This window comes from Quercus robur, chromosome 12, assembly GCF_932294415.1.
Source record: "Quercus robur chromosome 12, dhQueRobu3.1, whole genome shotgun sequence".
Classification (NCBI taxonomy): Eukaryota; Viridiplantae; Streptophyta; class Magnoliopsida; order Fagales; family Fagaceae; genus Quercus; species Quercus robur.
Genome location: NC_065545.1, coordinates 8,481,992 through 8,498,676, shown reverse-complemented (window position 1 = coordinate 8,498,676; position 16,685 = coordinate 8,481,992). Strand labels below are relative to the sequence as shown.

At 37.3% G+C, this 16,685-nt stretch overlaps 1 protein-coding gene across 1 annotated transcript; it reads left to right on the top strand.

Annotated features, from left to right (window-relative positions):
* The first annotated feature begins 1,888 nt into the window (after positions 1–1,888).
* On the top strand, positions 1,889–5,714 carry LOC126710458 (cytochrome P450 709B1-like). Its single transcript, XM_050410924.1, has 5 exons — positions 1,889–2,256; positions 3,257–3,483; positions 4,142–4,392; positions 4,679–5,048; positions 5,195–5,714. Exons 1-5 carry the CDS (start codon positions 1,890–1,892, stop codon positions 5,624–5,626), a joined length of 1,647 nt encoding a protein of 548 aa, XP_050266881.1. The 5' UTR covers position 1,889; the 3' UTR covers positions 5,627–5,714.
* Positions 5,715–16,685: the final 10,971 nt, after the last annotated feature.

Below are 16,685 nucleotides of genomic sequence, written 5' to 3'. Positions count from 1 at the left end.
ATACAAAAAAATGCCTAACAACAATCCAATTTTATCTAAAATAGGGAGAAATAGTAAGCCCAACAACAAAGTAAATTTTTTTTTCATCTAAAATCATTTTAAAAAGCCCATTTAGATCTTAATAAATTTGAAATAGACTAATGGAAAGTTCATAGTCTACATTATACTATCATTGTAATATTTACATGGTTTCTAAACAGATGTGTACAATATTGTATAGTTTTTGCAAATGTGTGTAGTATAATTATCTATAATATAAATCTTACATTGATAGTACAATGTAAACATATAATCATCATGAACTAATATATAAAAGTATTTTAAGTAGTAATAATTAAAATTCACTTAACAACAACAATTAACATGTTCATTGTGGGTACTTAAGGCATGCTTAGGCATGCTTGCAACGTCCTAGGCATGCTTGGCAATGTCCTTGGCCGACCTCGGCATGCCTTGCAACGTCCTCGGCATGCTTAGCAACGTCCAAGGCATGCTTGGCAATGTCCTTGGCCGACCTTGGCATGCTTTGCAACGTCCTAAGCGTCCCACATCGAAGAGAAATCCCCCCACTTTCTACCTTATAAGCTTTGAAGCGAAGGAGTAGTGTACCACTATTTCCAAAGCATGCCAAGGTCGGCCAAGGACATTGCCAAGCATGCCTAGGACGTTGCTAAGCATGCCGAGGACGTTGCAAGGCATGCTGAGGTCGGCCAAGGACGTTGCCAAGCATGCCTTAGGTACCCACATTCATTATATTAAGAAAAAATATGTCATATAAACCTATAGTTTATTTTTTACTCTATTACTAGAACGTACTATAGACAAATTTGTAATAAGAAAACCATTGAGACTGTAAGATTCATATTTTACTTAAGATGTATCTTTTTACTGATCCCTATAAAAAAAATCCTAGAGCCACCATTGCCTGAAATGCTCTAAATTTGTTAAAACCAATTATTAAATGTAGTATGGAGTATTGGACCTAGTCATCTAAGCTAGTAATATTGTAGGTTTCAAAAAAAAAAAAAAGCTAGTAATATTGTAACAATTATTGAACTAAAGTTCATTTTTCTATTCCCTTGAATTGACAATCATCGCACAATAGGAAAAATCGCATTCAATCGCAAAAATTTTAATGCTGGTGTAGAAAAAAAATGGTGAAAAAGTCAAATAATGCTTTATTTGTACGGTGGAAATTATGAACCGCAGCTTGCAAGTATAGCCACAAAAAACTTACCTGCTCTATCTAGGTTTTTATTAAAAAATAACTATAAAATCCAATCTATATTATTAGTTAGGCAACGTTTCAAATATATTTGGTTTCTAACAATTCGAATTCTCTGCACTTGATTTTGCCCAGTAAATTTGCACTTGGAAATCAAGTGTGAGACACTCGATTTCCATACTCACTTGGAAATCGAGTGTCTCACACTTGATTTTCTCAGAGTAAAATCGAGTCCTTTGAACTCAATTTATTAAAAATGAAATTGTTTCAAACCTTGTTTAACTAATAATATAGTTTGGGTTTTATAGTTATTTTTTAATAAAATCCCTCTATCTACACTTTGCTAATCCAAAGAAGTTACAGCTAAGAGAATTGCCAACACGATGGCTTTCACCTCAGCAATGACCTCAGCTGGCTCAGCATATGTCTACATGGCGTGCACCCATCAAACGGCTAGAACAGCCTACGCCACATCCGATATGTGTATGAGCAATGACTAATGATAGCCGCAAAAAAATGCGGCTATCATTAGTCATCCGATATGTGTATGAGCAATGACTAATGATAGCCGCATTTTATGCGGCTATCATTAGTCATTACAAACTCCCTACATGATTGAAATCATCACTATAAAAAAATGGGGCTATCCCAGTGTTTGCAAAAGATGGATAAAATTTTCTATATATATTCTCATTCGGGACTAAACATATTCCTTCACTTCAACCTAGCTATAACACACCTCTCTTTCATTCCAATGGATTACCTTCCTGCTATTGGCATAATAGCTTCTATAATTTTTCTTATTTCAAAGATTTTGCAAATCTGTAGGATTCTTCTCTGGAGGCCATATGCCTTGACTAAACACTTTAAAAAACAAGGGATCGTAGGGCCACCTTGCTCTATCCTTTATGGTTCTCTTCATGAAGTGAAGAAGCTGAATATGGCTGCAAGACAAACTGTTTTAGATACAAACTCACATGATATTACTCCGAGGATTGTCCCTCACTACCACAAGTGGTCCTCGTTATATGGTGTTTAATTTCTCTTACCTTTTCTACTTACTAATATCTTCTTTGTCTTAGTAATTATTGGTTCGATCTCCCTCACTACCCTGTGTTTTTGTTGATGAGTAAGAATATGGAGTGAATTTGGCTCCACATATATAGAATCACTAAAGTTCCACTTCCCACCCTTTATTTATATATATATATATATATATATGGACAAAATTTAGTTATAAAATTGGTTGTAACCTAAGGATACAACTTACTTTTTTTTTTTTAGAATGAAAAAAAAAAAAAAAAAAATCCACCATTGGATTGCATTTATATCTTATATCTTCCATACTTGCAAAATTTTTAGAAAAATAAAGATTAATAGTTATCTCATTAATAAATTATTTAAATTGCAAGTTTTTGTAATTTAAAATTATGCATAAATATAAACTTATAGATCATATAATAAATAATATCTAATTGATATAAAATTTGACATGTGTATTAAGAACGCAAATAATATACAATTTAACAGTTAGATTTTCAAAATACGTAATAATATTTATTTTATTAGGTAAGGTTGTAGCTTTACACTACAACTAATTTTGTAGTTAAAGTTTGTCATATATATATATATATATATATATGATGATAGCTATATTAGGATTGTTATTTATTATTAAGTTAAAATAGTAATTAGTTTTGGTGCAAAGTGATTCCATTAACCAAGTACTTGAGAAAATTTAGTTGGAATGGTCTCTAATAATGAAGAATAATTTAAGAGACACATCTATTCACGCACTCAATTTCATAATTTATTGATTTATGTGATTGTGAGTGATTGAATTTTTTTGCCCATTATTGATTGGTGCAACACATCATTTTTTTTTACTATTCACAATCACATAAGTTAATAAATTGTGAAAGTTGATGTAGAAATGATTGTGTCCGAAGTATTGTCTAGATAAGTGCAATAGTCATGAGGTATATACAATTGTTATGCAATTGCCGATTCTAAGATATATTTATGCCGCAGGAGAGACATTTCTGTATTGGTTTGGAATGCAGCCGAGGATTTGCATTTCTGACCCCGAGTTGGCCAAACAAATACTATCAAACAAGTTTGGCTTCTACGTAAAACCATCGTCGAGGCCTTCAGTTCAAACACTAGTGGGGAACAAAGGGTTAGTCTTAATCAGTGGCTTGGACTGGGTTAAGCACAGAAGGATTATCAATCCCGCCTTCTCACTAGACAAGCTCAAGGTAAGAAACCCAGCCCCCCTGAACCTTTTTTTTCATTTTTTATTTGCTCATAATCTATCTATGTTTAATATATTATAGTAGGGAAGTAGAAGCTCTATCTTTGTTTAAATTTGATTATGATTACGTTCTAATTTTGTCCCAAGTATTATTTTATTTCTATTAGGTTTTACATGTTCTAATTTTGTGTCAAATGTTTTTTAAAATAAAGCATTCAAGAATTAATAGCTTGTACGCTGCACCCAATGATATAATCTTAAATGGTTTTTTCAAGGGTTGATAAAAATAAAAATAAAAACAAACGTCGATCATAACTTGATTGTAAATCAGAAAAATTGGGCACCCATAATTTCAATCCACAGTATAGGTATCGTAAGATTTGATGACAACAATATACACATACATATAATTTTTATTGCACGAGTATATAACATATATGAATAAAAAAAAATCTCTAAATTTCATCCAATTAACCAATAATGTGATTATTTATAAAATTATTCATGCATATAATTTAAACAAGTCACATGACAATTTAAAAAAGTCATGTAACTAAGACATAGTGGTCTAGAAGAATTTTTATTTTCAAAATAGTTTGATGGTAAGCTTTTCTACACATACAGTGTTAGGCTTTTCACTCTTTGGAATTTGGATACTACAGGTTATGGTAAAAAGAATGACAGCGTGTACCATATCCAAGCTTGATGAGTGGAAAAATCAAGTTGTTGCAGCTGAGGACCATTGTCACAGTATAGAGATGAATGGCGAATTTAAAGAACTAACAGCTGATATAATCGCCCACACTGCCTTTGGCAGTAGCTATGCCCAAGGGCTGGAGGTCTTTGAGGCACAACAAGAGCTTCAAAAATATTGTGCAGCTACACATACTGACATTTTCATCCCTGGCAGCCAGTAATTGCTCACTCTTTAACCTTCTTGATTTATTCTTATGATTCGGCATGTTGGGGTTATACACTTGTATTTCCACGAGTGATGCTAGAGGTATATACTATATAAATCTTATAAATTGATGCATCACCAATCACAAAAGTAAGTTAAACACTCATTTATTATATTGTCTTAGTGATACCAATCATATCCATTGTTAGTCAATTTTAAGTGTTTTGTAATTAACAGCTTTAGCGGTTTCCATATTTTCCTGCCAAGTGCTTGACTTTTAATTTCTTCTTCTTCGTAGATATCTTCCTACCCCATTAAATCTCCAAATATGGAAGCTTGACAAAAAGGTGAAAACTTCACTGAAGAGCATCATTGAGAGTAGATTAAATTCCAAAGCTACTGGAAGCTCTTGTGAAGTTGATGATCTACTTGGTTTGATGCTTGAAGCCTCAGAAAGTGATGGGAAACCTAAGTTGAATGTAAATGAAATCATAGAGGAGTGCAAGACATTCTTCTTTGCAGGGCATGAAACCTCCTCCAATTTGCTAACTTGGACTGTGTTCTTGTTGAGCTTACATCCTGAATGGCAAGAGAAGCTCAGACAAGAGGTATTGAAGGAATGTGGGATGGGTATTCCTGATGCAGATATGTTGACAAAGTTAAAATTGGTAAGATACCTAAAAATGTATATTAATTACTTAATTAATTGTCATGTCCCTATTATGTCGTGTCTTAGTTTTTCAAAAATTGTCATGTCTCGTGTTGTGTCGTGGCCGTGTCCATACCCTTTAAGCATAGTTGTTAATATTTTCAGGTGAATATGGTTTTGCTGGAAGCTTTAAGGCTATATGGCCCAGTGATAGAATTATTTAGGCAGGCAACAAGAGACATGAAGCTTGGCGACGTGATGATCCCAAAGGGTACATGTATATCAATTCCACTTGTGAAGATTCACCGAAGAAAGGAATATTGGGGTGAAGATGTAAACAAGTTCAACCCAATGAGATTCATAAATGGAATTTCTAAAGCTGCAAAACACCCAAATGCTCTACTTGCCTTCTCACTGGGTCCAAGAGCTTGCATTGGTCAGAATTTTGCGATGTTGGAAGCAAAATCAGTTATTGTTTTAATTCTTCAAAGGTTTTCTTTTTGCCTTTCCCCAGAGTATAAACATGCACCAGTGGAGCTTCTCACTTTGCATCCACAACATGGCCTCCCCATAATTGTAAAACCATTGCACTTGTAATTCTTCTCTAAGAATATTTCCTTCAATAGTTCAATCTATTGTGTCAATTCAAAATGGTAATCAATGCATACTTTTTTTATTTGGTCTACTACACTTAGTTGGCTTTTAGTTCACTTCTACTTAGAAATTTGAACCATACCTATTAGGACTCAAAACTACAATAAGGCTCAAACTATTGGTATGGTAGAGATGATCAGAACCATAACAATTGTGATCAGATAAAATTTTCACAACTTCCACAGCTTTGTCCTAAGCAAAAAAAAAAAAAAAAAAAAAAAAAAAAAAAAAAAAAAAAAAAAATCAAAACTTTGTGAGTAGTAAACTTTGATACAACTACAAAGTCTCAAATTCATATAAAAACACAGGAACTGAACACTAGAGCAAGTAGTATGATAGGTACCTTGAGCGGAGGGGTGAGTATGAGGCGATCTTGTAATAGAGTTTGTAAAGAAGGTGTTGGCCTAAGCATCAAGTTGCTAAATTTTCTCAAGAGAAGTGACATTCGGCCACTCCTTGGGTGCATAAGATCACTACATAGAACAATTTCACCTTCATTGTACATATCTAACTGACCCACCAACGTTAATAATAAATAGACAATTCAATGATCATAAAAAATATCAAAACCCAATAAAAACAAGAAGAAGAAGAAGAAGGGTCTCTGGCTTTACCAAAACCTGGTCCAGGCACAAAGGGGTCACTTGGATCTTTGACCGCTAAAGGCCTTGAACGGGCCCGACCCAATTCTTCATCGTCCCAATCCTCCACTTCCTTTCTTATGAATTCCCTCACTTTCAATGTCCCCGCTTGGCAAAAATAGCCAAATACCACTATTTTCCAAAATTATTAGTGTTTTATCACTGCTTGAGAAATATTTAGAAATATACCACTTTTTGAAACTCGAGTTTGTGAAAGTCAGGTTTGACATGGAACTTGAGTTTAAGAAAATCAAGTTTCTTAAAAATGTGCTACAGTGGCACCCATTGATCTAACATTTTCTAATAAAAAGTCCACTTGAAACTCGAATTTATAAAACTTGAGTTCCTTGCTATATAAAATTTATTGCCTGTGTTTCAAACACTTTCACTACATTCTCACAATTGTCGACTTATCTCCCATCCCATGCAACCCTGACAAAAGAAAGAAAAAAAAAAAAGAGAAACCCACACCTACCCAATATGCAAATGAAGAATAGAAACAAAACTGGAAGGCAATAAGAAAAAGAAAAAAAAAAAAAAAAAAAAAAAACTAAAAGAGATAGAAAAGCAGAGTAAGCTGATGTAAGTGATGTAACGTGTGGTAAGAGATTTTTTTTTTTTTTTTTTTTTTTTTTTTAAAATTTAAAGTTAAATAAGTTGTGGCTGTGTGAGTGCTGTGGGAATTGGGAATAGGAGGGTAGGTGCTTTTTATAAAGTACTCGAGTGTATTAAAATCGAGTAACACATTGCAACAAACTTGAGTTTCATATAATCGAGTACCGTGTGACATTTTTTAGTTAAAATAATCCATGTCAACATCATTTTTTATGGAACTCAATTTTCTTAAACTCGAGCTCCATGTCAAACTCGAGTTTCAAAAACTCAAGTTTTAAAAAAGTGGTATATTGCTAAATATTTCTTAAATAGTGATAAAACACTAATAATTTTAGAAAACAGTGGTATTTGGCTATTTTTGCCATCCCTGCTTCCATTCTCAAACTTTGAAACTTGAGAGAGTTGAAATGATGAGACATTATGGGGTTGTTTGGTAATGTATTTTAAACAATAATTTTCATTGTTTAAATAACATTATACGTATTTCCACGCACTTTTTCACCCACACGTATTTTCAAAAAATACAAACAACGTTACTGGAACAACATTACCAAACGAGCCCTATATTTTTTGGCAAGCAAAGGATGATCATACACAAACTGATGTCATTCTTGCAAACACAAATTGGGCTTCTCAAAAGCAAGGAGGCCCAAATACTTTTTGTCACTCATGGGTCAAGGCATGATACAATTCATTCAATGGATTAACAAGTGGGCCTATGTTTCAAACATGGTTCAAAATGTGAAGATAATGATAAATTAAGATGGGGCTTCATATATCGACATCTCATATATGATACGATACATTCAATTTGATAAGCCTTTTTAAGCTTGGCCCACACATTCAAGTTTGTGGCACAGTGCCATAAAGGCAACCTTAGGAACCCACATGAAAGCCACTAACCAATTAAGCAGCATTGCAAGCAGTACAGTTATATTCTACTCTCTCTCTCTCTCTCTCTCTCTCTCTCTCTCTCTTTGGTGTATTTTTTTTGGGTTAGGGGAGGGGGGGGGGGTAAAGGTTGGGTGTTGACAACGTCTCGACACCACATCTAACTCAAAAAGCAACAACAAAACTGCAAAAAGATACACTTTTCAGGTTCATGGAAACTTCTTTTTAATCATTTGAGTTTTTAACAGCCAAATAGAAACTTAATAAACAATTCAAATTAGATTTCATGACATCTCAATTAGGTAGATAAGCAGTTCACTCAATGCCATAACAATATAGAGCTGTAAACTATACCAAGAAGGAAAAATTACATACTTCATACTCCAATGTAATTGATTTATCATTATAGCCAGCAAGCTGGGATTGCGAAGGATGCTCCCATTTTTGGGGTTCCTCAACCAACACACTAGAATTCCCAACTTGGACCTTTTGATCTGAACATGATCCAGCTTCAATTATTGGGTTTCCACTATTCATTTCATTTCACATCCTGCAATTCATCACCAACCCTGAATGTTGTCACTTTTTTTAATGATGATTCTGCTTGTTCCTTAGAGCAATCAGAAGGCTTTCCCTAAAAATAAACACACAAATTTCAAATCCATATCATGAAAAAATTGATTCGCCAACTAATGAAGAATCTAAAAGACACACCTTCAGCAAGCTAGCACCACCAAAGAAATCTCTTATGGAAGAAATTTCTGATTGATTTGATATGCTTGAAAAATCCACTACTGCCTGTGAAGATTCTCTATTTGGCCTCCAAGGATGATTAGTGGTCACTTTGTCAAAATGACTACTAGCTCGATAATGAAAATCAAATTGATCATTAATAGCCTTTCTACCTCCAGGAGAGCCATCAATTAAAGCTGAAGTACATGATAAATTCTTCATGTCACTAGCACTAGTATTTGTGTCGTCTGATCTACTGATGCACGATATGTTATCCCCAAGGCCCTCTAATTATTTCTGCTTCTATAGATGATTTGAGTATGTTTGAGGGTAAACTATTTATGGTTTAGGAAAATCATATTTGTGGTTTACAAGCATCTCAATGTTTTTTGAAACGTCCATAGACCTTAAAGCATCTATACTTTCTATGTTTTCAGAGAATGAATCACAGCTTAAACATACACTAAAAACTTTACTCATCTCACTACTTGTGTGTTGTCCACCGTTGCATCCACTACTCGATGAAGGAGATAACAGTTCAGCATCACTAATATAGCTCCCAAGCGCTACCATTTCCTTACTTGTGGTTTCATCTTAAAACTCATCAGCCTTTGTGTCCATTAGTGATGCCACTTGTTCAAGATGCATACAGGATGAGCATGGGGTGGCAGATATGTTGCATTTACTGCATCCTTCCCCCTTTCGAAATCTACTTTTTGGGTAGTTGCATGTCCTGGCTTAATTATGTAATGTTATTTCCTAGAAACCTTAAACAGGTTCAAAGTGATGAACTCAATCACTCAACAGAAGAAGTGTACTAATGGACTCACTCCACCCAATTCATCTCTCTCTGTCTCTCTCATCATGCATGGTGATGGGGGTTTGGTGGCCTTAATGGCTGGTGATGGTTAGCAGTAGTTGATGGGTGAAGCTTCAAGTGGGTTTGGAGTAGCCATTGGTAGCATGATAAGGCTCGGTTGGGTGGTTAATGTAGGTGACTAACGGTATCATGGACTCCTTGGTGTAGGTTGACAAGCGGAGTTTGATAGGGGCAAGGTTGGCATGGGGAATTATACCCAATTTGTGCTTTAGGGCAAGATCGGGGCACCGATGCCCCAACCCTCTCTTGCCTCATTTCCGTCCTTATAAGAGGAAAGTCTAAAAAACTATTGAAAATATGCAAAAATTAGGCTTAATTCCCTTGATTTCAAGTTGTCCTTTCCCAAACTAATGCCTCTAACTCTGTTACAAATCTTTGACAAAATTGATTTCACATTGATTAAAAGTATACTAGGATGATGCTTATGAGGTGGGAGAGGGAAATTGTATTTGGTTTTGGTATGATCCTTGGAGTGGACACCTTCCTCTAAGGGAACTTTACCCTGATCTATTTGCTTGCTCTGTTTCTAAAGAAGTTATGGTATTTGTTGGTTTCTTCTTAAAACAGGAGAGTAGGAGTTCGAATTTATGAGCTTTTCAAGATTGGGAGTTGGAGGATGTGTATTCTTTCTTTGAGTTTCTTTATTCAAAATTGCCTAATGGGGATGGAGATGATAGATTGAGTTGGCGGCTGAGCTTTTGATGTATGTTCTTGTTATAACTATTGTAGGGACACGATTTGTTTAACGGCCCAAGAGTAACGTTGGGCTCGTATACAATGGGCCCCAACAATATGATTTGTAGAGAGTGGGCTCGAATGGCATGACTTTGGGCACAGGTGGACGGTTTGATCGTGGCATCCATGGAAATTCTTGTACGGGCGGGCCTTGCTTAACTGGCCTAGCCCTCCATTGGTATGGGTTGTGGGACTTTCGTCCTCAGACGCTGTCCAAGGATCCTTGTGTCCTTCCCTCTCTCCTCCTTTTCCGGGGGGAGAAAGAGTCCTCCTTTCCTTCTGGGGAGTTCTTCCTTTTATATCCGCATTTCTTCTCTTCCTTCAAGCTCACGTGTAAGTCTCACCCTTTTTTCGGGGTGCAGACCTGTCCTGTCAACCCATACTCCCGAATGGTTTGGGGTCGCTGGGAAAGTTAAAAGGTATGGTTTAGAGCATGGACTTGTCAGATACAGGGCTTAGTATTATGATGTTGGTAGCTTTTTCCCTTACCCTACCCCTGAACTCAGTTTCCCCCCTTTCTTAGGCATTTCGTGAGGTGCCGAGTAAGAGGTCATCCTCGGCAATGGCTCTCCTCGGCTTGGGCCGTAGGGCCTGGGCCTCTATGTAGAGTGGGACTGGGCCGCGAATCCACTAGCCCCACAATAGCCCCTCAAAATCCTGCTGCCTGACCTTTAGTTGGGGATGAGGATTTTGATAATGCTGGGCCCACATCATGACTCACTCTGATTATGTACTTTTTGATGTTTGGGCTTTTCCATTTGCATAGGAAATGCACTAGATTAAGAGGCATTTCTTTAGTCTTCAGTCACGCAGTGCCCTTTGACGTTCCAGTGTTTGAGACGCGCCTTCACGAGAATCCTTTAACTTTATGGTTGCAGGTGGCATTGGAAATTGAGCCGAAACCATTTTGTCTGTAGCGTTCCTTGGAACTCTACGTAAATTAAATGCCACCTCCTGGTCTTTTAAATAAATAGGAAAGGAGGTTACTTTACCTACACACAAATCCTTCAATTTCCTCCCAAACCATAATACTTAAGCCATAATCACAGCCTCCGTATCCGGTGTTATCCACCCTTAGTGTAATATGCTTGAGGCGCGGGTTGGGGTGAAGGAACCCCATCCGCCACAGAGGCGCCGGGTCCTTCTGAGACTCAAAGTAGTGAGGTATGGGCAAGGGAGGCACAGATTCAAGAAAATATTCCGTTTTGACAAAGGGGAAATGGTGTTTCTCCTTCTTTTAGTCAAAATCCGAAGCAGGTTCTGTTCACGCCGGATTTTTGGTGTGTCAGAAGAAAGATTCTCCGCCATCAGCGCCGTCTGCCTTGTCGCAGGCAAATTTTGGTGTAGGCTCCTCAACTTCCGGCTCTCGGCACCTTCTCTTCAACGGTGTGGGCCTCAAGTTGGGTTCCCTGCACCTTTTCTTCAGCTGCGCTAGCCTGAAGCTGGGTTCTCTCTGCACCTTTTCTTCAACGGTGCAGGCCCCAAGCTGGGTTCTTTTGCTACCTGAGTTATGGGCATGTAAAAGTGTTGAGGAAGAACAAAGTCTTGAAGCAGCAGCCAACCTCTCCTCTGTACTACCTCTTCGGCTTATCTTATTCTCTTGTATCTTTCTTTTCGATTATGTAGTTAGCTTTATCAGCCAACCTCTCTTCTGTACTACCTCCTCGGCTTTATCTTATTCTCTTGTATCTTTATTTTCGATTATGTAGTTAGCTTAAATATAAGCTGATTCCAGCTTTTCATTGTACGCTGTACTATTTCTTTGTTTTAATAAAAAGGGAAATTTATTTACTTGTTTTGGATACTTTTCTTTTTTGCAACACTACTTTGTGAATGGGTGTGCTCTGTGCGTGTTTTTCTTCAATGATACTTAGAGCAGGAAACCTTGAAACATAATCCAACTAATTCTAATTTACCGACATTACCAGGCATAATAACGATAATTCATAGTAAGTTAAACTTAGGAAACTAACCAAGATAATAGCTGAATATTCTGTAATAAGTGCGAGAATACCGTCCGTGAACGATAAACTCTAAATAATTCATCCGAGGGGGTGACCGAGCAGTAAGGGACTCCGACTGTGTTTTTGGCAACATATTGCTCTATATTGCATCAATCCCTTTGGTGCTGAGGATCCGAGAGCAGACTTGAGAATCTATGCAGTTTAGGAATTAACCCAATTATTAATGGAGAGTTCTCCTCGGATAGATTCTAAGGTCCATGTAATGTAGTTTTTCCTTTAAGTACTTGGTTTCCCCATAGGCTTGAGTCCGAGGACCATGCAAGGCCTTGGTTCTGTCCAAAACTTGTATTTTTCTTTGTAAGTAGTTGGTTTCCCCAGAGGCTTGAGCCCGAGGACCATACAAGGCCTTGGTTCTGTCCAAAACTTGTATTTTTCTTTGTGAGTAGTTGGTTTCCCCAGAGGCTTGAGTCCGAGGACCAGACAAGGCCTTGATTCTGTCCAAAACTTGTATTTTTCTTTGTAAGTAGTTGGTTTCCCCAGAGGCTTGAGTCCGAGGACCATACAAGGCCTTGGTTCTATCCAAAACTTGTATTTTCTTTGTAAGTAGTTGGTTTCCCCAGAGGCTTGAGTCCGAAGACCATACAAGGCCTTGGTTCTGTCCAAAACTTGTATTTTTCTTTGTAAGTAGTTGGTTTCCCCAGAGGCTTGAGTCCGAGGACCATACAAGGCCTTGGTTCTGTCCAAAACTTGTATTTTTCTTGTAAGTAGTTGGTTTCCCCAGAGGCTTGAGTCCGAAGACCATACAAGGCCTTGGTTCTGTCCAAAACTTGTATTTTTTCTTGTAAGTAGTTGGTTTCCCCAGAGGCTTGAGTCCGAAGACCATACAAGGCCTTGGTTCTGTCCAAAACTTGTATTTTTTCTTGTAAGTAGTTGGTTTCCCCAGAGGCTTGAGTCCGAAGACCATACAAGGCCTTGGTTCTGTCCAAAACTTGTATTTTTCTTTGTAAGTAGTTGGTTTCCCCAGAGGCTTGAGTCCGAGGACCATACATGGCCTTGGTTCTGTCCAAAACTTGTATTTTTTCTTGTAAGTAGTTGGTTTCCCCAGAGGCTTGAGTCCGAGGACCATACAAGGCCTTGGTTCTGTCCAAAACTTGTATTTTTTCTTGTAAGTAGTTGGTTTCCCCAGAGGCTTGAGTCCGAAGACCATACAAGGCCTTGGTTCTGTCCAAAACTTGTATTTTTTCTTGTAAGTAGTTGGTTTCCCCAGAGGCTTGAGTCCGAAGACCATACAAGGCCTTGGTGTCCAAAACTTGTATTTTTCTTGTAAGTAGTTGGTTTCCCCAGAGGCTTGAGTCCGAAGACCATACAAGGCCTTGGTTCTGTCCAAAACTTGTATTTTTCTTTGTAAGTAGTTGGTTTCCCCAGAGGCTTGAGTCCGAAGACCATATAAGGCCTTGGTTCTGTCCAAAACTTGTATTTTTTCTTGTAAGTAGTTGGTTTCCCCAGAGGCTTGAGTCCGAAGACCATACAAGGCCTTGGTTCTGTCCAAAACTTGTATTTTTTCTTATAAGTAGTTGGTTTCCCCAGAGGCTTGAGTCCGAAGACCATACAAGGCCTTGGTTTTGTCCAAAACTTGTATTTTTCTTTATTTATTTATTTTTCGAAGGTTAGCTCCTCGAACAAGGTGGGGGGAAGCTAGCTTGATGTTTGAAGCCCCTAGACTTGCCCATGCAATTGGCACTGCGAGGCGTAGCCCCTAGTGGGAACTTACGTTGGAATAACAACAATGTGTCGCCGGTCATAAAGGCATCCTCATAGACCCTTGCTTGACAAAAGCTTAACTCCACCGCCGCCTGAGCCAACGCGCAAGCCATTTCCACAGACGGCGCCAATTGTAGGGACACGATTTGTTTAACGGCCCAAGAGTAACGTTGGGCTCGTATACAATGGGCCCCAACAATATGATTTGTAGAGAGTGGGCTCGAATGACATGACCTTGGGCACAGGTGGACGGTTTGATCGTGGCATCCATGGAAATTCTTGTACGGGCGGGCCTTGCTTGACTGGCCTAGCCCTCCATTGGTACCGGTTGTGGGACTTTCGTCCTCAGACGCTGTCCAAGGATCCTTGTGTCCTTCCCTCTCTCCTCCTTTTCCGGGGGGAGAAAGAGTCCTCCTTTTATATCCGCGTTTCTTCTCTTCCTTCAAGCTCACGTGTAAGTCTCACCCTTTTTTCGGGGTGCAGACCTGTCCTGTCAACCCATACTCCCGTATGGTTTGGGGTCGCTGGGAAAGTTAAAAGGTATGGTTTAGAGCATGGACTTGTCAGATACAGGACTTGGTATTATGATGTTGGTAGTTTTTTCCCTTACCCTACCCCTGAACTCAGTTTCCCCCCTTTCTCAGGCATTTCATGAGGTGCCGAGCAAGAGGTCGTCCTCGGCAATGGCTCTCCTCGGCTTGGGCCGTAGGGCCTGGGCCCCCATGTAGAGTGGGACTGGGCCGCGAATCCACTAGCCCCACAACTATATTTCTAGTTCCCTCACTGTTTCTTTCCCATGGAAGAGCATTTGTTGTGTAAAGACCCATAAAAGGGTGTTGTTTTTTTCATAGGTAGCAGCTTTGGTTTAGATTCTTACCATTAATAACTTTGTTAAGAGCATACTCCCCCTAGTTAATTGGTGTTGCATATGTCGATGTTATAGGGAAACTATGGTTTATCTTTCACTTCACTATGAGTTTGCACATGCGCTTCATAGTGAAGTTTTCTTGATTTTTGGGATTCAATGGGTGATGTCGAAGAAGGCAGCATCTTTTTTGTTTGGGTGGAGGCACTGGTGGTGGAAACATTCTTTAGATATTTGGAGTTTAGTACTAGTGTGTTTGATGTGGATAGTTTGGGGGCAACATAATAGCCGCACTTTTGAAGATCTTGCGACACCATAAATCGGCTAATTTGATTGGTCTCGGGTTTAGGGTTTTACACAATGTACTTCTATTTTTTTATCTCTAACACTTTGTTAGAATTTCTATTTGATTAGCTTGTAATTGTTTCAAGTACTATGTGCTCATCATTGTCTTTATCAATAATCTTTCCATTACTTATCATAAAAAGAAAAGGTCTATTGGTATGTCTAAAACAACATTCACCTAGATATACTATCATTGCAAGAGAAATATCTTCAAAAATATAATAAGTAACACCACAAGAATACCATAAAAAAACTTCATAATAAATAACTACACCGAAATAATATGGTTCATCATGTTTAAGCAAACAATACATTCCACTTCACCCAAAGGCCCTCCCTCCTATATGAAATCCTCTTTCAAAATTGGTGCGATCTAAAAAGTAAGTCAAATGTCAGTGTTCATTATTGATTGTGTCTCAATACCAATGCTATTAGCTTTTACTTTAAAAAAAGAAAAAGAAAATAAAGAAGAAGTACCAATGTTATTAGAGCAGTATTAGAAACACAACATTTTCCACAATTTTTTATTTTTTTTATTTGCAATTGTTGACATGACCGGTTGTGATTGGAACATCACTTTCACATGACTTCACCACTAACGCCACTTTTATTATGCAGGAATCACAACAAACCATATCAACAATTATGAAAAAAAAAAGCTATTAATAATATAGTGTCCCTATACTTATTAATACTATTACTATTGTAGTAAAGTGACTATTGTAGACGCCTACAAATTTACAACGGCATTTAAGCAATCCTTTTGATTTAAAATGTTTTGTCAATAAACCTTTCAAATAGAGACTAGAAAGTAATCAAAAGAAACTTGGTTGTTATTTCTTGTGTTTTGTTACCATCACCAATAAAATGTAAAGGGGAAAAAATAAATAAAAATGTTCGTACAAACTATTCATTTAGAATTGATACGACACTGAATTACTTCAAGCAAGATCAAACACCTAAACAGTACAACATTATGATGACACATTGGTGTTGTCATAGCTTTTGCTTGATATTCCCAACAAGCAAGGAACAACTAAATGAATTGATCAAAACACATTATTGAACTAGACGTAAACATTCATATCATCCCATATAATCATCTTAGAACTATAAATTAATCTCAATCACAATCTTAAAACCACTCAAATCAACTGCAAACTATAAAAATACAATTTCTGCACTCACCAAAAAAAAAAAAAAAAAAAAAGTAAAGTAAAGTAAAAAGAATACATTTTCCCTTAATATGAAAGAAACCTATAAAACCCAACAAAAATAACAAACCAAAAACATAAAACCTACACCAAATGTTCACAATCAAACTATAAATTTCATCAAAATTACAACTTGAAATCCAAAACCATGACCAATTTAATCCAAACAAGAACCAGACACAGAATAAACCACGAAAATAATAAGAATTCAGAAAGAAACAAAGAGCGAAGCAGCAAAACTACATGCCACTGTTGGTTCCTCAAACTCCTCCTTAGTACCACCATACAGCTCTTTCATAGTCCTAAACTTGACTTTCCTCATACCTTCCAATAACAATTTATCAACACGACCACCAATA

Coding starts and splice junctions, on each gene's coding strand:
- LOC126710458 (XM_050410924.1), top strand. CDS start 1,890: ATGGATAAAATTTTCTATATATATTCTCATTCGGGACTAAACATATTC. Junction 2,257..3,256: donor CAAGTGGTCCTCGTTATATG/GTGTTTAATTTC, acceptor TTTATGCCGCAG/GAGAGACATTTCTGTATTGG. Junction 5,049..5,194: donor TGTTGACAAAGTTAAAATTG/GTAAGATACCTA, acceptor TAATATTTTCAG/GTGAATATGGTTTTGCTGGA.